The 24,836-nt window shown below is 39.4% G+C and overlaps 2 protein-coding genes across 3 annotated transcripts in view; one reads left to right on the forward strand and one right to left on the reverse strand.

The window, feature by feature from the left end:
• Positions 1-22,630, forward strand: LOC146553584 (oxysterol-binding protein-related protein 2-like). The gene is given in 25 exon segments (XM_085255364.1): positions 1-131; positions 248-333; positions 435-509; positions 732-843; positions 966-1,051; positions 1,482-1,626; positions 1,823-1,890; positions 3,803-3,847; positions 4,186-4,267; positions 4,269-4,303; positions 4,393-4,504; positions 5,414-5,520; positions 11,525-11,693; positions 13,563-13,752; positions 16,011-16,086; positions 16,836-16,970; positions 17,201-17,298; positions 17,421-17,603; positions 17,701-17,808; positions 18,058-18,147; positions 18,345-18,471; positions 20,155-20,271; positions 20,361-20,484; positions 20,572-20,662; positions 21,433-22,630. Coding segments are annotated over 25 exon segments (2,688 nt in total). The 5' UTR covers positions 1-7; the 3' UTR covers positions 21,536-22,630.
• The window catches only part of LOC146553585 (tetratricopeptide repeat protein 39C-like), a 16,073-nt gene continuing 12,613 nt past the window's right edge, over positions 21,377-24,836 (reverse strand). The window contains exons 14-15 of one of the 2 annotated variants that reach the window (XR_014889583.1): positions 23,679-24,265; positions 21,377-23,645 (exon numbers count right to left, since the gene is read on the reverse strand). Coding sequence is in view for 1 of the 2 variants with exons in the window: in XM_085255353.1 (XP_085111479.1) it covers positions 24,176-24,265 (90 nt within the window). In the remaining variant the exon portion in view is untranslated. Of the gene's footprint in view, positions 24,266-24,836 lie in introns of both variants that reach the window. The other variant, XM_085255353.1, reaches the window with a different exon arrangement.

Below are 24,836 nucleotides of genomic sequence, written 5' to 3' on the forward strand. Positions count from 1 at the left end.
TCCAGTGATGGAGGATTGCACGCTGGAAGAACAACTTCTCCTTCATGCTAAAGAGGGCAACTGTCCTCAGGTTCAGAGGCTCCTTCAGTCGAGGATTCACCAAAACAGCTCTCTCAACATCAACTGCAGATGTAAGCTGGTGTGTGGGGGAGGATGCCATCATCCAGCTGCCCTAATGTCACATGTAACTAGAAAATTGCTGATTTTATTTTATTTTTTCTTCTTCTTTTTCTTTCTCTCGCTGTAGCTCGTTCGAAAACCTGCTCGGGATGGACACCTCTTCATTTGGCCTGCAGCTTTGGACACAGAGATGTTGTTGAGGAGTTACTGAAGGTGAGAGCAGTGTATGAGTCACATCATTATCATGCTTTTTGTGTTCAGGACCTGCAGCCAGAGACATTTTTATATTCACCTAATAAAGAATGCATTTGCAGGCAGGGGCTGATGTGAATTTGCAGAATAACCTGGGTGACACACCTCTGCATAAAGCAGCATATGCTGGACGAAAGGTAAGGATAGAGAGGGGAAAAAGTAGTGCTTCCTTACAAGTCTGTAAAAGCACGGTAAACTGTGGTGTACCTTCTTCTTCTAACCTAATGTCAGCTGGATCAGCTGTCACAGAAACACATAATATATTTTCTCATCTCCCACTGAAGCTTTTGAGTGAAATGTGATGGTCAGGTTTTTTCTTTAATCCCCCCCCCCCCCCACCCACCCTTTGGACCCTTAAGGAGATTGTTCTGTTGCTTCTGCGCTATGATGCCTGTGCCAACATAATCAATGGAACTGCTCAAATCCCCAAAGATGTCACAGAGGACGATGAAATCATTACCATGCTTGAGGGTATGAAATCATGGGAGCGTTTTTCTTTTTTTTTTTTTCTTTTTTTTTTTTAAACGTCTGATGGCTTCTCATTACTGAAGATCAGCTGCCTTTGTTCTCAAGTACTGATTTGGTTTGTGCAGCTGCAGAGAGGAGAGCGGCAAGGCGGCATGAGGAGAAGCTTCTGGAAGCAGCCAGAGAGGGGGATATATCCACTCTGTCTAAATTGGTTAGTGTCTGACCTTTCAAAGAACTTTTGGCAGAAAATAGTATGCTTTAAGAGCATCTCTCCAAATTTCACACATTTAACAAGTGCCTTGGGGCCTTGCACACACTTCAGTTGTCTCCCAGAGATTGTTGAAATGCACCACCGTTATTACAAATACTCTTTATACGATTCGATATTTGTACAGAGTTCGGGGGGTCTGATGTTCAATCACAAAGTGACAAATCTGAGTCCACAAATAAGATGGCATGTGGCAACTTGCAGTAAAAGCCAGTTCAGGTTTTGTTTTGTTTTTTAAATCTCATTCTGTCTTGCTGTTTTTAAGATTGATCATTTAAATAGTTTTATGCATGTTTCAGATAGATGTATGTAAAAGGTTAACCTCATTTTCCTGCCTGTTGTTTCTGTCATTTCTCTGGTTTATATCCCTCAGCTCAATGGGAAAGATGCTCCAGATATCCACTGCAGGGATTCAGTGGGTAATACGCCTTTACACTGTGCAGCCTACAGGGGGCAGAAGCAGTGCGTTATAAAGCTGCTCAAGTGTGGAGCCAACCCTAGTATCAAGAACAACAATGGTATATCACTTATCTTGTTCTCATCATCAGCTCCTATTATTCCGGCTGTTTAATTTGTTCAGTGGTGTTTAAAATGGTTGTTTAAGAATCACACGTTATTTTCTAAGGATGGTAAATACTATAGTCCACCGGTTTTGTTCCAAGGAAGTGTCAAAAGGTGCATAATAATTTGTTTGTATGGCTGATGATTTTGCAGCTCAGACTGCATTGGACCTGGTTTGCACTGATGAACTGAAACAGATTCTAGCAGCCTATAAAAATAAGGTGAGCTCAAATGGCTGGTCTGTAATGTCTCATCCGCTTTGAATGATCAGGATGGGTTCTGCTAAGAACATTCGGCACAGCTGCATTACAAGTATGGTGTCTTAGTCGTGATCCACAAAGGATGATACCTTTTTGGTTACTTGATTAATTAGAGTACTTGAGCTGCCCCTCATTTCTTTATATTTTATTTCCAAGGAGCCAGGCTTTCTTGTAATTTTTCTTATAAAGTGGTTTTCAGCAATAGTTCTCCAGGCTTTCTTAATGTTTTGGGGGTTTTTGGGTAATTTGTTTTTTAGATATTTGCTGTTTTTTATAAATACATCTAATCCAAGGGATGAATTGGTGTTGTGTTTACAGATAAACAATAATTTAAGTTATATCTTTAGGCACTTTGTTACTAGCAGCCTGTAACAAGGGGCATCAGTTGATCCCATTTCATTAGTTGGATCTGCAAAACATGTCATAGATAACAGTTTGACACGCATAAAATAGTATTTTTTTTTTTTTTCGTGCCAGCTGAAAACGTGACATATCAGGGGGAAAAAAATGAGGCGACTAGGCAAGTGCAAGACAAAAGAGAAAATGTCGGGCTAAAAAAAGTTGTCTAAGCGTATATGAACAGTTTCTAAAGGTTATATTCTTAAAACAAATTGGGACCTAGACCGGCCCTTCACTTTTCACTGAAGTCTCATCAGAAGTGGAAAGAAGAAGTTGGAAGGGTGGCTGTCAAGACGTGTGTCTTAATAAAGAGAAACCAGGAGAAAAGGTTGAAGTGCGACTAGTTACACAGGAAGTGAACTGAAACTTAAAGGTAACAGGTCTTATGGGCTGATGGATCCAAATTCAAGTTCAAATTGTCATCAGTGTGTACGGAGGAGGTAAAACAACCGGGAGCCTCTGTCATGGTTTGGGGCTGCAATTCAGCCAGTGGTGTTAGAGGTCTTGCAAAAATCGATAGAAGATAGGTACAGAGCAAAATATCGTCAGACTTTGGTCCACCATGCATGAAGTGGAAATGTCTGATTGGCAACATACGTAGATGATGCTGCATTTTGGTTTGTTTTTGATTTTGTTTTTTTTTAATCTGTCATGGACTGACCCTCCCAGAGTCCAGACCTCAACACTATTTAAGTAGTGTGGGATCATCTTGGCAGAGAATGGAACAAAAGGTCCAAAGAAGAGCTTTGAATGTCCTTCAAGAAGCCAGGAGAACTATTCCTGAAGACTGCTTAAAGAAATAACAGGAAAGCTTTCCCAAGAGAGTTCAGAATAAAGTTTGTCATACCAAATATTTATTTTATTTGTATAAACAGTTTTTTCCTTATATCCTGGATTTCTTTTACATTTGCACGTTTCAATGCATTCAATAAATTTCCCCTTTTATTAGCCATGAAATTTGACTCGAGGCTTTTGCGCAGTACTTCTGTCTTGTCATTTTTTTTTTTTTTTTTTTTTTTTTTTTTTTTCACCAAATTTTATCTGGGAAAACTGCAAATCCAACTTGATGAAATTTACTGTGCTCATTCTTGTTTCTCACAGGGTTAAAGAGCCCATCACTGGAAACGTGTTCATAAAACCAAAAGGCAAAAAAAAAAAAAATCTAAAGTCCATCACATTAATCACAGATACTGCAGTTCTCTGAACTACATCATATCGGCACTTTCTCTTCGTATGTTTTCATGTGTTCACACAGTTATGGTGACTGTAGAGGAAAAAGTCAGCTTTTATTAAGAATAAATACGTCCGTATCCGTATGTCTGATAATGCAGCGTTAATGTGGAGCACCACGTAGTCATGGTGCAATTCTTTTAAAAAGACTGCGCGCTAATGCTGTTAGTATATTAAAAACGAATGATTCACACACAGACTATTCAACGCTGTACACAAGACTGATATTTTGTTTTTCTTAAAGGACATGAGCAGTGTGGTGCAGAAGATTGAAGGACCTCTTTGGAAGGTATCTGGATTTATGTTGTACTATTATTAGGTCAGACCATGTTCAGACTTTGACCTTTACAATTTGATGAAATTTGACTTTTTTCACATTACATGACACAGAATATTTGAACTTCTTTAAAAAAAAGACTTATAGGAACTATTTATTCTTTTGTTTTTCTTAACATGCTACACTTTAATTTACAAGAAAAGTCATACCACTCTGGGATAACAATAATAATAATAAAACTTTAAAATTGATAATATTTGTTCTTTCTAAAGTCATTTAAACTAGATATGTAATGATGATGTGTAGTTTTGCTGCGTGGGGTATTTGTTAAATTATTGTTTCTCTGACAGAGCTCACGCTTCCTCGGATGGCGTTCCCACTGGGTTGTAGTTGAGAATGGAACTGTCTCCTGGTACCCTAGACAGTGAGATACTTTTATCAGCCGATTTTATAAAGCTAAACGCTATAGTATGTATATTTATAGTATTATATATTTCACTTTGTGTGAAATGTTGCTTATAATCCACTAATGAAATGTTTTGTTTTTTTAAAAAAAGAGAGGGGATATAAAAATAACTGTTACTGGAGATGACGTCGCCTGTGGTTTGCCAATTATACCGTTAATACGCAGTGCAGTTCGCACAGGCTCAACAAAATGGACAATACAAGGTAAGAAGATTTTTGCCTGGACTAATGAGTCTTGATTTCTGCTGTAACATTCATATGGTAGGATGAGGCATGAAAGCATGGCTACATCCTGCTTTCTGTAACCTTACCTTAACCTTAGCTAAATTAGACCCCATTTACCATGCTGCCGTAACGTATATAACAGGCTCACACTTCATGACTCATCGTTGCACTTTGTAAACCCTTGCTGGATTTACTTCACTCAATAATCAAAGGTTGAAGCATTGGGATATTTTTACATGCAAAGCCATTCTAAGAAAATTGCCGTCATATACCTACGCCAAGTTCATTGCCCTCCACAAGACCTACAATCTCAGAGCCAGTAGCTGGCTGCAGTTTAAAGTGTCCCTAGCGAGCACGGAGTGAGGAAAGTTTAGTCTATCTTTTTTTTCCGGCCCGTGATCTTGGAATGATCTGCAGCTCAGGAATCTCTTATCCCTTTAACTACTTTGAAGTAAAACTGACAGATGTTTTAGTCGCCAACTGTACCTGTAAAATTTAAATGGGTGGAATTTGATTTGGAACTTGTTTTGCACTTTGCAAACTGTGCTGCTTCTCATCTTGGCCAGGACATCCTTGTAAAAGAGATTTTCTCATCTCAATGGATATTTTTTCCTTTTTAAATAAAGATTAAATTCAAATTAAATAACTTGTTCAGGCTGGTGCTGCTGGGCTAATTGTGTGGGGGATATTTTCTTGGCATTCTTTAGGCCTTTTAGTAGTAGTTCAACAGGGTGCACATCTTCTGCAATAAATACACATGTACTCAGTTAATTGTGAAAAAAAAAACATGCCAGTAATGAAAAATGATGTTTAATTCCTTTTTAAAATATATAATATTGTGTACAGTATAAGCTAATACAGATACATTCATTTTATTTTTTTATAAAGAGTTGACTGGTACACTTCTGCTGAAAGCAAAAGAGACGAGTGAACTTTCCAGTGAAACATGCTCTGCTCTCCATCTGTGCCTTGAACTGCTGTCAAAGCAAGAAGAGGTAAGAGGAGCATATTACTCTTCTTGGGGAGGGCAAGTTGAGACAGTCCATCATCTTTGGATGGATTGTACTGCTTGAAAATCTATTATAGATTATTTAAAATAGTGTAAGAGTTTAATCTAATGCAGTGTAATCTGTGATTCTGATGTATTTTGATTCTGTCAGCTGCATGCAGTCTTCTGTAACCCCTCCACTTGATGTAAATAGAGGGTACTGTTGTAGATTAGCTGCAGCTCACTGAGCATGTATGAATCGTCCTCTCATTCATATACTTTCACCCGCATACTCTCCTCCTATTGGCTGAATAAATTATACTGACTGATTACAAAATCCTTAAATCCCTCCCCCTTACGTTAGCTCCTTCACACCAATCAGGTTTAAAATGTGTGTGTGAGTGTGTGCGTATGCAGGCGCGTGCGTGTACCAGTCCCTGTCCACTTGTCTTGGTGGCTGTGCTGTGCCCTTGGGGAAGCACCAGGACAGCGTGGTAATCACTGGCACGTCTGTAGGAAGGACGTAGGAAAGATCCGCTTTTATGCTTAGGTCTGCATTCAGCCTGCAGATCAGTGCAGACGCACACACGCAGACACTCTTGGACTCGAATCCACACACTCCCGCTCTAGGGGAAAGGCTGTGCGTTTAGTGAGGGAACCCAAGCGCTTTCATATTCACTGGCTCAGCCGCAGATACATGTATTCACGCTCGCATAGTGTGAATACACTCTCGCACGCACATTTCCATATGCCAGAGCATCCGAGAACGGGAAAAGAAGACACAGCGACAGCACTTTCCTCTCGCATCTACACAGGTAAAACAAAACAAACAGTTGTTGTTGTTGTTGTATAAAATTTACAGCTTTGCCTTTTATTGTGAGCTGAACAACCGGCTGTGTTTGCCGGCTGTTCAAAGCGGCAAAAAGCGTTTTGAAGTTTGGAGCGATTTAATTTGATGTTACTTAGTGTATTGTTGATTTGAGGGTTGGTCTAAAGCAGTGGCGCCAGCGAGGGCTGTTCATCAGTATGCGGAGGTCATTTCTGTGGATTTAATGATCTGTATTTGGAGTGTGAAACTGAGCGTCTTTGAAGTGGCACCGAAATCTACACTGCTCATTACATCTTTATAATGAGATCATCTTATAAAGGAATTAATTCTGCCAAGTAGGAGCATAGATAGGCATTGATTAAATTGCACTGAGGATGCATTTGATCTGGTAATAGATAAATGGAAGGATTCAAAGCAAAGGTTTGTGGGTTTAACTATTTAATCATTCTTTATGTTGCACCCAAATTATTTCCTTTCTTCCTTTAGCAGCTGATTTTAAATTATCACTCTAAAACTACTACTCTGTGCTTACTGTATGATATACACTTAGACTGCCTGAAAACCTTTAATAAGGCAACTGTCTTGTTGACTTGTTCTTGTTAATTAAGCATGCATGAGAACCAATAAAACACAAGGGTGTTTAATATTTTGCTATAAATCCTAAATATAGCAGTATTGCACTGACTAAGAGTAATGTATTCATCAAAATCTGGTACAACTGTCATGTCACTAGGACTTAATCAGGCTTTTTAAATAAGAAAGCCGAGGACGTTCACTGGAATCTCATCAATCAAACATTAAAACGTTCCAATAAAACAAACTGGATTAATTTCTGACAAACGAATGTAATAAGAAGAAAATGTCTTAACAAGCATGGTAAATCTACTGGTGCCACGTTAAGCTAATGCTACTACATGTACAAAATGGATTATATTTTCTACAGTGCTGAGATTGCCCGTGTTAAGCTGTATTAGCTCTAATCCCACATTTCTATTCTCCCACCCCAGATGCTTCTGTTGGTCATACTTGTTTTCTACTGTCCACAGTCCATGGCAGTATTCACATTCTGTTGTAACTGCACACATGTTTGATACTGAATCATGTCACTTAATGGCTCAAAGGGTCTTTCACCAATTAGAGTATTGTCCTTCAGAAGTGTAGATGTGGTCTGACCCATTTCAGCAGGCGCTGCAGAAGTAAAGTATGCTAGTGGAAGTGCCACATCTTTACAGTACATGTAGGGCACACTGTGACTAGGATGTGAGTATATGGCATATAAAGTAAGGAGAATTGTGCTTTTAACAAATGGGTAGAAAGCTTCATGAGGAGGTTTGACGACACTCGCGTACAACAGAGATTTATAGGCCCCACTTTGCTTGGTGTTTGTCAGGCGGCACGATTGCCCCCCTGTCTAGAAAGCGAACAGAGGATTACAGTTTGGAACCACTTAGTGGTGATGTGCTGAAAAGCAGATCTGTCACTTTGTGTTGGTCTGACGTCAGGAATAAGGCATAAAGCACATTTATTTGATTGAAGTTATACATTTTTTTTTCTTCTTCTTTAGTCTGTCAGAAAGCCAGTTGACCTTTAAAACTTTGGGGGTTGGTGTGAAGACAGTGTAGCAATTGACCTTTAGTTCAGCCATTGCCACATAAGTAACAAACCTCCTGTCGTATCCCAGACAGGAGATTTTTTACTGGCTTTGTTTCAGTAGTGGCTGGTGAGTGGGTGTATATATATGGATGTATTCAGTGCAGTTAGGTATGTAAACATGGTCAAGATGGTCTGCTGGCTTTAGAGTCACCTTTAAAGGTGACTTTAAGTCACTTTGTATGTGTCAGACAGGCTCGTCTGAAGGTTTCAGAAACTGCTGATCTACTGGGATGTTCCCACACAACCGTCTCTATAACAATAAAATCCAAAAAAGAGAAAATATCCAATGAGCAGCAGTTCTGTGGTCAGACTATCTGAGATATCCAATTCTGGCTCACCTAAATTGGACAATAGTAGATTGATCAGACCAAACATTTTTCCAATCTCGAGTTCTCCCATGATGTTTGGGTGCTAGGGTCAGAACTGGATGTTAACAACATGAAAGCATGAATTCAGTCTACATTGTATCCATGATTCAGGTTGATGGTGGTGATGTAATGGTGTGGGGGGTACACTTTGGGCTGGTTAGTACCAAGTGAGCATCATTTAAAGACTACCTGAGTATTATTACTAACCATGGCCAAGCCTTTCATGAACACAGTGTATTTCTGTTTATTCTGATTTTTGGGACTGAGGTTCCTCATAGCGTTTACTACATCTCTTACTATAAAGGTACTTCCTTTACTCTAGTTGAATGGCTCCTTTGAAGCAGGCTTTCCAAATACAGTTGGATATAGAGTTAATGTTACAGTCCAATGTATAGAGCTATAATAATATTGCCTCTGAGGTTTGCTTTTCTTTAAACAAGAGAGTATATTTCAGCATAGAATAAAATTTTTACCCTTTGGGGTGCTGGCCAAGGAGAAGCATCCCTCCCAGGCTCCAGTAACCGCTACAGCACAGAGCCTCAGCAGGGCTTAAAATAGCACTGTTTGTGCTCAGGCGAGAGGATGCAGTGAGAATGAAAGAGCTGGCTGCGATGGTTACACAAGTGTTCCATTCCTGGATGGGCTCTCACGCCAAGTGCCTGGGACAGGGAGTGTTAACACAGGCTCCTAGACAGGAAGATGAGTCACCTTTAAACTACAGTATATATTTATCAAATATGTTTGATGAAAATAAAATCACAATTCAGCAGACATTCCCATTGCACAAACTTTAAAGAAAAAATATAATGCTAAAGAATTTACTATTTTTATGCATTTTTAAATGATGCTGCATTTAAAGTCCTAAATTAGATGAACATAGATTCAGAAACACAGCTGTAATGGAAACGTTAACCTTAAATGTAGGTGCCAGACTTAAAGACTCGCTGCCAGACTTGTTCCCTAGTGCAGAAGAAGGGAGAATATAGAGAGTGCTGAGATCTCAGAGAGGCTCTCTTTGCTAAACCTAGTTATGGATCTGATCAATGAAAAGTATATGGGAATTTTCTATTAGCCAACACAGTAATTAATGGATCTACACCTGCAGCCTGCGGGATTCGTTACTGATCCGACCAGTAATTGCCCAGGACTAGATTAGATTAGATCAGTCCCAATCTCCAAGCTTACAAATGTACAGACTTTGAGGTCTCGGGGCTTTCACACAGTCAAATTGTCAAGTACACGAGACTCTTAAAAACCCTTTTGGTCCTTTACACACACTTTGACAGGCTGAAGCCAAATGTTCGACGTTACTTCTAATGTCTAATTGTTGAAAAATATGTGTGATTCTTTCTAATAATACTGTGTCTGCCTTGCGTTAAACCAGAGGGAACCAGAACAGGAATATAATTGTGCTTCTAATACAAATTACAATAAATTTGACCCAAGCTATCACCTTTTGTTAAATAGTCATTTTCTGATTTGCCAGTGCTGGCATTTCATTAACTGGTGACAGCTTCATCAGATCTTCATCTGACTACGGCAAAATAATAAATGATCTAAAGCTTATAGCTTGTGCAGACTTCTCAGTTGTCTTATTTTTATCCATTTTCCATCACCAACCTCCTGCAAAAGGAGCTTATAAGTGTCTGTCATGTTACCAAGACAAAAAAGGATGTTGAACATGTTGTAGTTCTTATGTTTCTAGAGACAGTGCATCGGTACAGATCTATAGATGGTCATTATAGATAAGCTGGACTATAACTTGACAGAGGATGATAAATTTGAATAAACAAGGTGTCTTGAAATATACTCATCAGATATTGAATGAATACATAGATCTCCAAATTTAACATTTAACGTGTCACTTTTTTTTTGATTTACATACAGTTTATTGGGATTTGACTGGATTTCAGTGATGCCTTTTTAAACCCTGCAATTTCCATAATAACCCAGCTGGAAGTTGCAGTTCCGGTTGTGCTGACCCAATATTTGGCAATCGGAAACAATCAATGTTCATTACAAATGGCTGGATCATGGTCTTTGGAGTAGGCATGCTATTCAGCAAGTAAGTAAATGTGTCTGGGTTTTCCCTGCCTCTTTTCTGTTAAGTGTATGTGGCTGATTTGATCAGATTCTACCACAAAGGCATCTGAAGCAGTTTATATTTAAGTAGCTGATGTTTTTGAGAGGATTTTTTGAAAATAATCAAAAGTTATTAGTTTTCTTCCAATCATCCCTTTAAAGGAAATATTAGACGTCATGAGAATCTGATGTCTGACGCAAAATCACTCATCTAAATCTTCTAAATGTTACATTTTTTTATTCATGTTGTTAATCAGACAACATCCTCGCAGGGACTAATACACTCGATCAAAGGGAAATGGGTTAACCACACATACACGATTACAGTCATAAATTGCTACCTAGGCATCAGTAGCTGTGTCTTTGTGCATGTCTGTGTGCTCACCTTGTAACACATCGGGCACGATAAGAGATGACACAGAACTTTTCATCTTTAGTCGAAGATACCGACCTTGCTGTCAAGTCTCAGATTTGCAGTGTGATTTGCAAGCTCCTGTTTCTCAGCTGCCTTCTTCAAGGTGACACTGGATGTTTATCAAACTGGGAAGGCTGTGCTCAGTTTCTTTATTTTGCAATAATTCACTAAACTGAATTTACAAGAAGTAAAAGGTGTTACCTGTTTTTAAATAATATGTTGCTGTTAAAGCTTTAGTGTTATTTTTGTCATTTTGTTAGAGGCTGTGGATATTTGCTGGGTTTTCGACTCCTGTTGGTAGAGCTTGAACATCAGCAGCAGTGGACAATAGGACAGACTAATCTGGGCTGTCACGCAGTGGCCTGGCTCAGGTTCCTTTGAAGGGACACTCAATCCTGGGCTTCGGAGCTCTCTGAGACTATGGTGTTTGGTTCAGCCTGGAAGAAACTAGATCTGTGGGCAGGGTTAAAACAATGACCTGCGATCAAAACCCCAGACAGAGAGTCATGTTTGATTGACATCAAAATATTAATCTGCTTGTTCCACTATGATCATCACATTTTTAAGAGCAATGTTTTTCTGCAATAAAATGTTAAGTTAGTAGCTCTGGGCACGCTCTCTTCGGTCGCTTTTAACCTTCTGTCTGGTTGTCCTGTGTTTGCAGGTGTGGAGCCTGAAAGTAGAGCAGGAAGTGGAGAAGAACAAAGCTCTAACAGAAGCCTTGCAGACTTTGGCAACTGAGAACCACGAGCTCAAGCAATCCTTGAGTAAAAGGCGGAAGTCCTCCAACCTTAGTACTCTCAATGAAGATGACTTCTATGATGCCGTGTCAGGTCAGCGGCCTCTTGGTGGAAGTAATCAATCAATGTGTGTAGTATGTCTTGTTGGTTGGGAGAGATCGAAAATGCAATTGTTATTTTCTACTGCCCTAAAACATGCTTACAATCAAATGGATTTAGAAATGAGGCAGGTCACGTCGCTTTTTGCAGATTTCTTGTTGTAAATTGCATTTTAAAAGAGTTAAATATTTTTGTTTTTTTTCTATTCTTCTGCTGAAAAACTCAGTATGCGGAGTACAATATACAGTGTACATTTCAGTACAGTCCTATTTAGCAGACTTTCCTTTTTTGTTAGATTTTGTGTGAGTCATATAACTGAAGGCGTCTGGATTTGGACAGATATTTCATAATTGAAGCACCTGAGAACTGACATCTTCTGGTAATTTGATTCATACTTAAATACCACTTTTCTACTAAGACTTCTTACTACCAGCCTCATTCACTAATTCACACACACGGGTGAGTGTGTGTGTCTATGCCTAAGAATTCTTTCTAAGAGGCGTAGAAAAAATGCCTAAGAATTACAACCATCCATCCTGAGGTCCTTCCCTAAAATTTCCAAGAGGTTTTAGTCCGGGTTGTGAATTCTCCTGAAGCTACTCCAGCATACCCTGTGCTCTGTGCTTTGGGTCATTGCAATGATGATATGTGAATTATCATTCTAGTGTCTGTTCAAGGATCTCTCTGCATCCACCTGTATTTATCGATTAGTCAGTTCCTCCTAAGAAGCACTTCCATAAATTAATGTTGCCACCATTCTGGTTTATTTGAGGCATTCAGTGTTTAGTGTTCACCATCACTTAGTGCGTGGAGATCAGTTTTTCTTTCATCAGACTATAAAATCTTTTTCCTCTGTCTCATGGACAGATGGTCATCCTCTAGAATGTGCAGTGGACTATACTGCCCTTCTTGCACTTGTTACTTAATTTAGCTGCACAGATGCCTCTAAAAGATTAAAAGAGAGAGAAACCTGGTGGTTACAAATGTTCTCCTGTGGAAACACAGATCATTAGAAATAATTTTACACACTGCCCCTGATCAATACTGTTCCACAGCGTTATTGCAGAGGTCTGCAGAGAGGTCTTCATGGCTTGGTTTTTGTCCTGATAGGTAGTGTGATTTGAGGCACCTTTTTATATACACAAGTGTATACTTTTCACAGCTATGTCTGGTCTATTACATTTTTCCATTACAGAAAATAAAATTGCAGACATGTTTAAAGGATAATCAAAACTAACAAGATGCAACTGTGTCACCATGAAGGGCTGAATTTTTAAAGCAATGTTTTCATTCTTTTTGCTTTACTTTTAGCATTCTGAACTGCCACAGAGCAAAGACTGATGAACAAAATTGCAATTTTAGTGCATGTGCACCTCTGTTCATATAGAGCATGCTTATTATGCAGTGTTATATTTGCTTCTCCATCCATGTAGGTGGGTGGATGAGAAATTCTTTCAACACATAAGTCAGAATGCGGTATGTGATCGCACAATAAGCACCAATTTCACTCAAGCATATTCAGCTTCTCTTATTCGTCTTTGCTTTGTGATTTTTGACAGTAATGTCAGTGACAGTGCTTTCTAGGGGGAGGAGTACCATCCCAGTGAACACAGTGCAAACAAATGTTACAGGAAGCGAATCCTTTGTGCGGCCTCTCATTGGAACACAATCCTCAGGTGGGGTTTTGCATGGCAGCAGGGAGGGGGGAGTTTGGAGAGGAACTCGAGCACAAGTGCTTATTTGCAGATAGTAAACTGTTGAGGCTGGAGGTTTTTTTCTTTTCTTTTTTTTTCATTTCCCGAGCCAGCTACTGGAACCTGTACTTGCAAGCGGTTTGGTATGACCTGGCATCTAACCCTACAGAGTCTGAGTCGGAGCACTCGCTGAGCGGCTTCCTGTCTGTGGCCAGTTACTCCTGCGAAGAGGACGAGGGGAGAGACACCCCCTTTCTCAACACCCTCCGCCGTCCCAGCGCATACAGGGGGCCTTCCGGAATGTCAGGGGAGGGTAACCATGGCAACCAGCCATCCCAGCACAATGGAGTTAAGCACAGGTGAGCTGGGACTTGTTTCAGTTGATGATGTTGTGCTTGTTTACTGGATTAAATGATTGCAAAGAGCGGAAAATACAAAGGCTTCCAAGGCTCAGTGCTCGGCATTCAACTTGTTCACCGTTTGCTGTATGTGAGGCTTTGTTGAAGTTGGTGATAACAGGATTCGGTACGGTGTATGTTTACTTTGCCAAATGATGAAAATTTTGTGGATATGATTTGTTTGGTATCTAATGACAGGCTGCAGACCTCAGTCAGCAAGAGGATAGGTCAGTGGACAGAGCTGGTGTAATGGGATACCAGCTTTCCACCCTAGTCTGTTTTTTCTCATCAGGTGTTTTTTTTGTTTTTTGTTTTTTTTGCTTGCTCGAGCATCCAGTCCACAGAGAATAGCCTGTTTTTGTTTTTCCTGTCAGTTCCAACTCTCCAAGCCAACAGTCGTTTCAGTACTCAGTGCATCTTGCTGTGTTGTCGTGAAGATTTGACACTCTCTCTCATTTCCGTGGATGCTGATTCTGGCTTGGCCTGTCTTCCTCAGTCCAACAAGTGATCCATGAATAATTAAGCATGTGCTGGCTCAGAGTAGAGTTGGAGAAAAGGGCTGCCTGGCTAGCTCTGTGTGCATATGTGTGGGCTCGTATGTGTTGTACATGAAAGATTTATGAGGTGTCTGTTTATTTGAAATTAATTCTGTCATTCAAAGGATGCCCGTCAATGATTGCCTACAGTCTGGTGTGTTTTTCTCTATGTTGAGTCATTTTGCCATTAATTCTTTACAAGATTATTATTACGCTTATTTAACCAGGAGATGGCCTCGAAATCAAAAACTTTTACAAGGGAGAGACCTGGGAAGGAAATAGCTGTAAAAACATCTCAAAAATACAACAAATATAGAATAAAATATAAGCGCTATGACATAATATACAATAAACAAATTGCAATAATATAAAACCTTAGTAGCCTCTCAAGAAAACCATCCACAGGTCTCCACAGTAATTGATACAGGCGTGTTTAAATTGAAGTCTTTCTCTGAATGATTCTATGAAAACACAGTGTTTCAATTATCTGTCAGAACTCCAAATACACCGCCTTAATATATCATTAGTACCATGGTGTTGTAGCTGTGTTATCTGTTTGTATATGAAATAATGATTTGAAAACTGAGCACAGTGCCAGCTGTAAGATATTTCTGCTTCAAAGTAGTTAAAGATTCGCTTGTATAGCATGTCACACGTCACTTCCAGGTGGGCTCATGTTTCAGTAACCTCAGCTGACCAGCACAGTATCCCTTAAATGCATTTTTAACTGTATTTTGGAAACAATCAAAGATAGATTTGAGCATTTTCCTCCACATTTAAAGGTAAACATGTTAAATGTTTGAAGGAAGAAAGAAGAAATGAAGAAATCCATCCATGCTTTAATAAATCTTGAAGCAGAGGCCAGTGGAACAAAAAATAGGCCAGGAGTATGGTCTGCCATGCATCACTGCTCTGCTCATCCTACAGATGGAGCAAACCCCCACTCCCCGCTCACTGTTTATTTAGCTGAAGTAATGGCTTTTATTTGTGTGTTGGACCAGCACTCTTTTCATTTTTTTTTTTTCTTTAAACAAGGACACCATCTGCCTCCAGCTACCATACCTGTAAAAGAGTCCATACTGCAGATGCTGGCAAGACTGCAAGATGAACTCAGTGACCAAGAAAACAAAAACAAGCACATACTTTAATCTAATTTGCATCTTAGCTTTCTTATGCGAAGAATGTTTCCAGATAACTGCATATGCAACAAGAAAAATTAAAGGAAAGCGTATTATAGTCAGCGTGCACACACACACACACAGCTGTACATGCATTCATGGGTATTGCATGAGGTTGAACGGACTAGCTGAAAGCTTACAGGTGTCGGATAACCCTTTTTCCCAAATGGTGGGTTGAGCTAAGTTGTCTGCTCTGAAGCTTTTAAATAGTGCAGCTTCGTACCCACAGGAGACAGATTTATGTGTTTTTAATGTGCGCTTTACCCAAAACGTGAAGGTTTTAGAATTTAGCTCGGTGCCACATTTTAAAAGAAAAGCTGTTTGGAGTGTGGATGAGGCCAGATCATCTAGCATGAAGCCACAGTGTTTGCCTGCTTTGAATTGCACAGCTGAGACAACAAGCGATGTTGTAATTTTCCATATGTTAATAGAGCTGGATCACGTGATACAGGAAATCCTCTCTGTGTTTACCCTTCTTTTTGTTATTCATATTGCTTTCGCACAGAACATCTCTACCGGCTCCCATGTTCTCCAGGAACGACGTGAGCATCTGGAGTATCCTAAAAAAATGCATTGGCATGGTGAGAACACATCACTCTCAGTCCGGTAGATGTTTTGTTTTATTTTCCTCGTTGTGTTTTAATGTAGATATGAGCTTTTGTAATGTAGATTGTTGAATTAGAACCAGGATATGATATGGAAAAAATTAGGATTTATGGAAAGCGAGGGCTTTTTTTGTAGTTGCTTTTATGAAAAAAGGCAAAATGTGAGACAGTATAGTGTAAAAGAAGTGTAGAGGTGGGGTTTGATCATCCTCAGTCTAAAATATAATCAGCCTCTCTGTGCAGCACAGAGAGTTCAGTTCATTTTTTCCCCCCAAAAGAGCTGAAAGCCCTTGACACTTACCCCTTTTTCAAGGGAGACCTGGCCAGACAAAGCACACCATTACGTGGTTACCAAAATGATAAAATTGGGTATAACAGAAACAGATATAGGATAACAAAAACAGAGCAAATTGGGACAAACAAAAACAAAAAAAATAGAAAGCTCAGGTTATGAATAGTAGTGCTACACTCTTACGTTAACGAATCATTTTGAGTTTAAACTCTCCCAGGGAGAGCAAAAAACAAAAAGCCTTTTTGTGTTCTGAAGGTTTTCCCATAAACTTGAAGAATGCTTTTCTACAAAGTACTGAAACAAAATCTCAGTACACAAAAAACATAAACACAAGTGCTTTGGTCTCCTTAGGCTTAAGTCTGCTAATAAAGCAAAAACCATATCATGTTTGTCCTAATAGTCTTTTTTTATCTTCTCTAACTCTTCTTTGCAGGAGTTATCAAAGATTGCCATGCCTGTGGTATTTAATGAGCCTCTGAGCTTCCTCCAGCGGCTAACAGAATACATGGAGCACACCTACCTCATCCACCAGGCGAATGCCACAACAGACTCTATCGAGAGGATGAAGGTACCATTCTGGCCATATATCCTTTCTTCAGTTAAATAAAAACTCCAAAACAGATGCATTTTTAATAGTAGTGATGCATTTAATTATCTGACTGGGATCAAATCACTATCCTCTCATTAAACTGCTGAACTATTATTAAATGAGTGCAGAGAGGCTGTGGCGTCTCGGCACTATCAAAAATTGAGTTAGTTGCCTGTAATTTGATTAACATAAAACAATGTTCGGTGTAGTGTGTTGCAGCATTTGCTGTGTCAGCTGTAGCGTCACAGTGGGAGAGGACTGGGAAGCCCTTCAACCCCCTCTTGGGGGAGACCTATGAGCTAATCAGGTAAGGCAGCAGACTCATCAGTATTAGCGCACCTATACACAAATCAGCTTTTGTTTACTGTACACGTGTATTTTTGTTAATGAGCTTTGTCTTGTATCAAACATACGCCTGCTTGCCATCAGAGACGATTTGGGCTTTAGGTGGATGTCTGAGCAAGTAAGCCATCACCCTCCGGTTAGTGCCTTTCATGCTGAGGGCCTCAAGGAGGATTTTGTCTTTCATGGTTCCATCTACCCCAAACTCAAGTTTTGGGGGAAGAGCATAGAAGCTGAGCCCAAGGGAGTTATCACGCTGGAGTTACCCAAGTGAGCTCACACTGAAGACTGTTTTATAAATCTGTTCTGATGTATTTTAGTAAGGAATTGTTTTTCTCCTTTGCTGAGTGCTTTTTTGTCTCTGTAGATATAACGAAGCGTACACCTGGACAAACCCCACCTGTTGCGTCCACAACATTATCGTCGGTCAGCTTTGGATTGAGCAGTATGGCAGCGTGGAAGTGCTCAATCACAAGTAAAATATTGTATTGCAGTGTTCTCCGTATCTGTGAAACACATTTGCATGCACAGAGACTTGGATGTAGGAATATATTTTTCCCTTGCTCTGCAGAGGAATGTTGATCTACTTTATAAACCTTAAGCTTATTGATCATGGAAGCAGAACTGGGACAGTCGCATGAGCAGGTTAATTAATGTTTGAAAGCTTCAGCTCGCAGAGGGAGAGTGAAAGAGAATTGGTAAAGAGGCTATCATTTGCTTGCAGAACCGGAGAGAGATGCAGCATGACTTTCAAGCCCTGTGGCCTCTTTGGAAAAGAGCTGCATAAAGTTGAAGGATACATCCTAGATAAAAGGTATCTTCGTGAGTTATTGCTGTTTAGTAATGCCTGTAAGCAGTAAGTCAATTTGTCATAAAGCGTTTCTTTGTGATTTACTTTATAATGTATATTAAAGTGGCGCAGTTTATATTGCACGATGGGAATGTTAGCGCTTGGTATTATCTGCACCTAAAGCTGTGATATATTAATATCTCATCTTCTTATGTTTGCAGCAAAAAGAAGCTCTGTGCAATATATGGCAAATGGACTGAATGCCTTTACACAGTAGACCCTGCGACTTTTGATGCCCACAAAAAGACTGAAAAAAAGAATCCAGATGAAAAAAAGGGCAACAAACAGGTACCACGTTTGACTGCTTTCAAAAGCGCCTTTGTTCTGTCTCCATTGGTTTCCAGAGTTTACAGCACTGGGCTTGTAGGTTTATTTGTTTTTGATGATCCCCCCCACCCCTTCATACCTTTTCAATATTTCACCCGGTAAACTGCTGAGGCTACAGCCCATAGTGTTTGTGCTGCACTTTAGAACCAACAAACTCTCCTAGTTCAAATGTGTTAATATTATAAGGTGGATGTAAACACTTATCTCATAAAGCAAAATGTAATTATTGTTGTATTTAGTCTGTGTCACTTTTTCTATACCTTTATCATTAATGACATGGTGCTGGAACTGCTAGCCACCCTGTGAGTGTAGCTGTGCATCGTTACTGTTTAAAGTTCAGTTCACGGTGTTTAACTTGTGTTTATGTACACAGCATTGTCCATTTTGGTTAGCTCACCAATACCTTTTAAATTACTGGTAGTTTCCATTTTGCACAGGTGACTGAACGGCTGCATCTTCCACCTGTAGAGACTGCCCTCTGGTGGTTTGTGCTTTGCAGTGCACACCACCTCAGTACAGTGTTGTCTGTATGAAAACAAAGAGGAGCATGTGTTTTATAGAGAGCATTGAAAAATCATGCTGGGACTTTACAGTAATCTACATGTAGATTAGATATGTAGTCCCCCATAACTGAGTAAGCTTGAACAAGTAAGGTCATGAGTATTTTTATGAATTCCTACAAGTGCAGTAAAGCAGAACCTACATTTGGTTGATATTTGGCCTTAAAGCGGCTCCATTTGCAGATCCCAGGAAGCATTCATAACTTACAGTTCTATTTATTTGGTCCATTTCAGCTACTTCATGTTGCTGCATGTAATATATTTAGATCACGGCTCTGAGGGAACCAAGTGGTTGCTGGACTTCTTGATCTTGTCACTGAAGACAGTTCCTAATGACACTGGGTGAACCCTAAGGGAATTTGTCATGGTGCAGAATGATCTCAGGCACGGGCACTCAGGCAATCAGACACTGTGATTTTTATCCATAAGCCAACATTAAATCCCTGCAAATAACATGGTCTGTGACAACGCTTCACTGTTGCCTGCAGACATTCACCATTAAGGGAGCCCTTTAGTGGCCTGCCTTCTGTTGGGGTCATGTCTAGAGCACCTCTTTTTTTGTCTGCAAGTATTGCCTAAAGAGCACATCTGAACAAACTGGACCAGATTGTTCCAGGGTCCCAACATTTTATTCTGCCAGCAGCTGATGGCGCTGCTGAATCTCTCCCAGTTTCACAGGGACACCTTGCTTTCGCTGTTGCACTCAGTTTCTACAATTGTCTGCTTGGGAGAGAAACATCTTATATTTATGATCAAGCTGTCACTTCTACAGCATCTTTGCCTTTTTAATGATGCTTTCACTGTGCAGTTTTTTATCCCAACCCAGCTGTTTCTGTTTCAGTTAATGATTTCAGGTCAACCGACATATGTTTTTACATCTAATTCTTCCTGTTACATAGTACTTGTTTTGTGTGGCAGAGCAGAATCTGTCGACTGCGTTGTATTTTAGTCAGTTTAACAACGTGGAAGTTTCCTCGTGGATTGAACCTATTATAACTGTCAAAAACTAAAAGAAAGTGTAAAACATCAGAAGTACTTGTGTGTCTCTGCTCTGTACTGTATATATCTCTCTCTGTGGCCTTAGACCAGTGTCGATGAGGAGCCTGAAGAGACGCCTCCAACTGATACTGAGACTGTGCAGGTCATCCCAGGCAGTGAACTCATCTGGAAAATAACGCCACGTCCGGAAAACTCATCCAAGGTACAAAAGGAAATAAACGTGACATCGGTCAGATCAGTTTTGAATATTTTGCTTTAAGTTTCTTTCTTGTGTGTATGCGGGTGTTGCAGTTCTACGCATTTTCGACATTCGCCATGCAGCTAAACGAGCTAGACAAGCGCATGGAGGGCGTCATACCTTCCACAGACAGTCGCCTCAGACCAGATATTTGCGCCATGGAGAAGGGAGACATAGGTACAGTGCGTGATCTTGATTTCCTATGCTGAGCCCGCTGAATGTAATCTGTGGTGGTATTCAGTTTTCTGTATCCACGGCTGTTAGATCTGGCAAGTGCTGAGAAGAAGAGACTTGAGGAAAAACAGAGGACGGCCCGGAAGAATCGCACCAAATCAACAGAGGAATGGAAAGTGAGGTTAGTCAATGAGAAATGAAATTTAAATCGATTGTGGGTGGGCATTGACTGATTGCCTACATGTTGTCTTCTGCTATTAACTATGCATTTAACTTATTATAATTGAAAAGGAACGCTGCACTTGGCCCAAGGTTTGCTGCGCTTTTTCTGAGTGTTATTTTTCTCTCATGTGAAGTGCTGCACTACACTACACCACACTCCTCAGGACAAAATGCACAAATGCATGTTTTTGTTGCTCTTGGTCTGTCTGTGTGTGTTTTCAGACTATGTCACATAAAAAGTCTGGTGTTTAATACTGTTCAGCTTTTTAACCTCCTAGGACCTGCCATCCACATATGTGGACATCACATTTTGGGTTGTTTAGACCAAAATACTCAATTTTGCTCTACATGGGCCTGATATCCAATTACGAGGACATACTGCTACTGTTCTATCGAAATTTTAAATGAATATCCTCATATGTGGATCTCATTTTTTTAGAAACAAAAATCAGGTATAAAATAAAAAAATCTGGTAATTCTTTGTTTTTATATTCATCGGGCTCCAACATGGCCAAATATCAAAGAGAAATTAAAAATGCATGCTGTGGAAGAGTTCGGGTCTTAGGAGGTTAAAGTTGTACACCGTGGATGGAGCCTTGCCATCAATTTGTCTTTGCTTAGAGTGTGTGTGTGTGTGTGTGTGTGTGTGTGTGTGTGTGTGTGTGTGTGTGTATAATCCTTTTGTTATTTCCAAGTGCTGTGCTCATACTAAATCTTCTCACTGTTCAGGTGGTTTCAACAAGGACCCAACCCACACAACAAAGCTCAGGACTGGCTTTACTTGAAAGGCTATTGGGACAGGAATTACTCTCAGCTGCCTGACATTTACTAATAAGTTAAAAAAACAAGGCAAAACTACATACTGTACAGATTTCTCACCTTTGGACTTCATCTGCTATACTGGGGGTCATAAGCAACTATGTAATAGAGTATAGAACAACAGCTAATGTGTTGGTGTTCGGTTTGAACCCAGAGACATATAATCCTCAGTAGGTCTGTGTGAGTAATAAAGCACAATACTTTCTTTCACTTATTTATTATTTATTGTGGTTCTTCTTGACCACTTGAGATACCGGCATGTTCTAAAAAAAAATCTAGAATGTATTTTTAGAAATGTTTCATGTTGGATAGACCGAGTGTTTAAATAGCAGGCTGAGCTCTACTGTCTGTAGTTTTTCCGTAATTCACATTTGGTCATGAAAACATTTTCCTCATTAGCTTCAGCATCGAGAGGAGTGACGATTCTTAAAATCACCTTTGGCTACGATTGACACTTGTGCATACATACTGTTATGCAGTGCGAAGTATTAAAATAGGTCATTTTGGTATATCGGCCTCTGTTTTCACTTCCTGTTATGAGTGCTACAGATATTTAGCGATTAACTGAATGTGTTACAAATTTGCCTAATTTGTAGACCTCTACAGTCAAGTGAAACTGTGTGTGTAGCTATATCTAACAGTGTATAAGAAAGATGGCCAGAAATATGACAGTAAGACTTGTTTGAATATCTGATGAAATAAACCCTATACTACGTACTGTATAGATGTGCATAGCAATTAACAGCATTGCGTAAGTCTACCTGGTTCTGTAAACATAACTTTTTTTCTTAACTATACTAAAGCAGGGACATTGGTTCTTCAATTAGATTAGTGTGTGAGTGTGTTTGTGTAAAAGTCTTGATATAGATTAGAATAACTGGTGATCGTCTTAGTACTATGTGCATTGATATAACTGAAATCCAACTATCTCAAACGCATGTGCATCACTACAACTATGCAAGCCTTACCTCCTTTACAGTTAAGCACTGAATATTCATTACTCATGTAACAATAGCTGCTACATGTATACACTTTAGATGTGTTATCACTGTTTGGTTATTTAAACAGAATTTCTATGTTGCTAAATAAAAGCTTAATGTAAACTCGACGTTGTGGTTTTGTGGGTTTTTGCAGTTAAAAAAAAAAAAAAAGAAATTCCTGTGTACATGGTTATGGTCATGAATGTTACATTTGCTATGACTGAATCAAGCAATCTGATTACCCAGAAGTTATCTTCTGTGGTGGCTGTAGCACAGCAGGTCATCTGAGAACTGGAAGGCTGGTACTTTGATTCCTGGCTGCTCCAGTCTATGTACCAAAGTGTCCTTAAGCAAGATACTGAACTCTGAGTTGCTCTTTCATTACTCTAAATTTTGTTTGGCATGTTTCCATTTGACAGCTGAAACAAACGGTGATCTTTTTAGCAAAAAGATGCCCATCTAAATATGTTTAGAGGGGCAGAAGACACACCATCACCAAAATCAGGACCATGAAACCTAGTATAAAGGGGGAATCATGGTTTAGTATTGCTTTGCTACCTTGGGTACAAGACACCCTGTCATCAAGGAACAATGAATTAAAACAGGTAATAAGTATTAGCCCTGTTACAGGCTGGTGGCCTGTGCGCCTGTGACAGCTGGGATAGGCCCAAGCTCCCCTGTTACCTTGAATTTAATAACCAGAAGAAGATGGATGTAATAACAATATAATAGCAGTAGTTCATAGATGAAGCTCGGAAGTTCTGTAATACAGGATAAAAAAAAGTTAACACAAAACAAGAAAATGGTAAGGAAAAAAAAAAAGTCCAATTTCCATGATCTGAAGGCATCTGAAGCAGTTTGAGGAGGAATGATAAAAGATTCCTCATCATTGTCTGTGCCTCATAAGCCACTACAGGAAAGGCTTAATGCCCCTCGTGATTACTTTGATCACTAAAGAAGTACAAATTCTGTTGGTGAAGAAATGTATTTGTCACCTTTAAGCTATGACACTTAAACAGTCGACGAAAACAGATATTCAGTTTTACAATGTTGTTTTTATTATAACAAATATACAGGAAAAACTTTGCAGCAGAAAGGAGCGTTGTGCATTTAAGCCGCTCAAAGTGGCACATTTATTAAAACCTTTATGTGAGACATATTTACACTGATAAAAACGACTGCTTAAAAAGGGGCTGTGCTTTTAAAAAAACAAAAACAAAAGATTAATACACTGCCTATAGATTAGCTTTACAAATGTCAAAGTCAACAACCAACACTGAAGTGGAAATATTGGCTTAAAGACATTTTCAGAGTCATTTCTTGTAATTGCTTTGATGCTTAATACTTGATATGTGCCTTTACACAATCTGAAGAACATTTCCTCCATGTAAGCAATAATGCCTAAGATCTTACAAAACAAATCTACGGGTTTTCATTCAATTCAACAGGCATCTAGTTTTAAAACAAACCCTGAAGACAAAAACAAACAGTGTATTGTGCCGTACAGTAACAGATCGATAACACCTCTTGTACCTGTTTTCTTGTGAAATATTCATGTTTGTGTTCTAAATGATGCACTGGCTCAGAATCTTATAAGTATAAAGAAATTATTTTAAAGTGAAAATATCCATACTCATTATTGTGGCTTTTTCAAAGACATTTCAGATTAAAGTTCAAGGCTGGGCGGAGGCCGCCATAGAGGCGAAAGCTGAATGAATACGAACGTGGAGTCGGTTCTCAAAGTCATAGCCAGCGTAGTCCTCCTGCACGGAAAATAAAATGAATTTTATTTTGTTCGTGCTCTGCCCTCTAACAACCTCTGCAGTCAACACAGACAGATCAATGAACATGCTGACCAATCAGGTAAGAAAAACAGAGAGCCCAGTGCTCCTCTTAGACACCGTGTGTCTGCCCAGACATGCAGAGATGGCTGTTACGGCTAATAGAGTGAGATCTGTGCTCATTCAGTGTCAGCTACCAATCAACTAACAAAGTTAATGCTAATGCAAGCAAGATACTTACAACACTGCTCTGCAGGGCGAGACTGCATCAGGCATTCAGACCATTTAATTCCGTTGTTTTCATTCTAATTCTGTTGTTTGTTTTAAACTTCCATTGTTTTCATTCAAATTCTTTTCTTTTCATTCTAATTCCGTTCATTTCATTGAAATTCCGTTGTTTTCATTCAAATGCTGTTTTCATTCAAATTCTGTCGTTTTGATTCTAATTCCATTCTTTTCATTCTAATTCCGTCGTTTTGATTCAAATTCCATTGTTTTGATTCAAATTCTATTCATTTCATTCTAATTCCGTTGTTTTCATTCAAATTCTGTT

Source organism: Mchenga conophoros, linkage group LG18 (assembly GCF_057382185.1).
Source record: "Mchenga conophoros isolate Kocher_MC1m ecotype Shallow Benthic linkage group LG18, M_conophoros_male_GT1.1, whole genome shotgun sequence".
NCBI lineage: Eukaryota > Metazoa > Chordata > Actinopteri > Cichliformes > Cichlidae > Mchenga > Mchenga conophoros.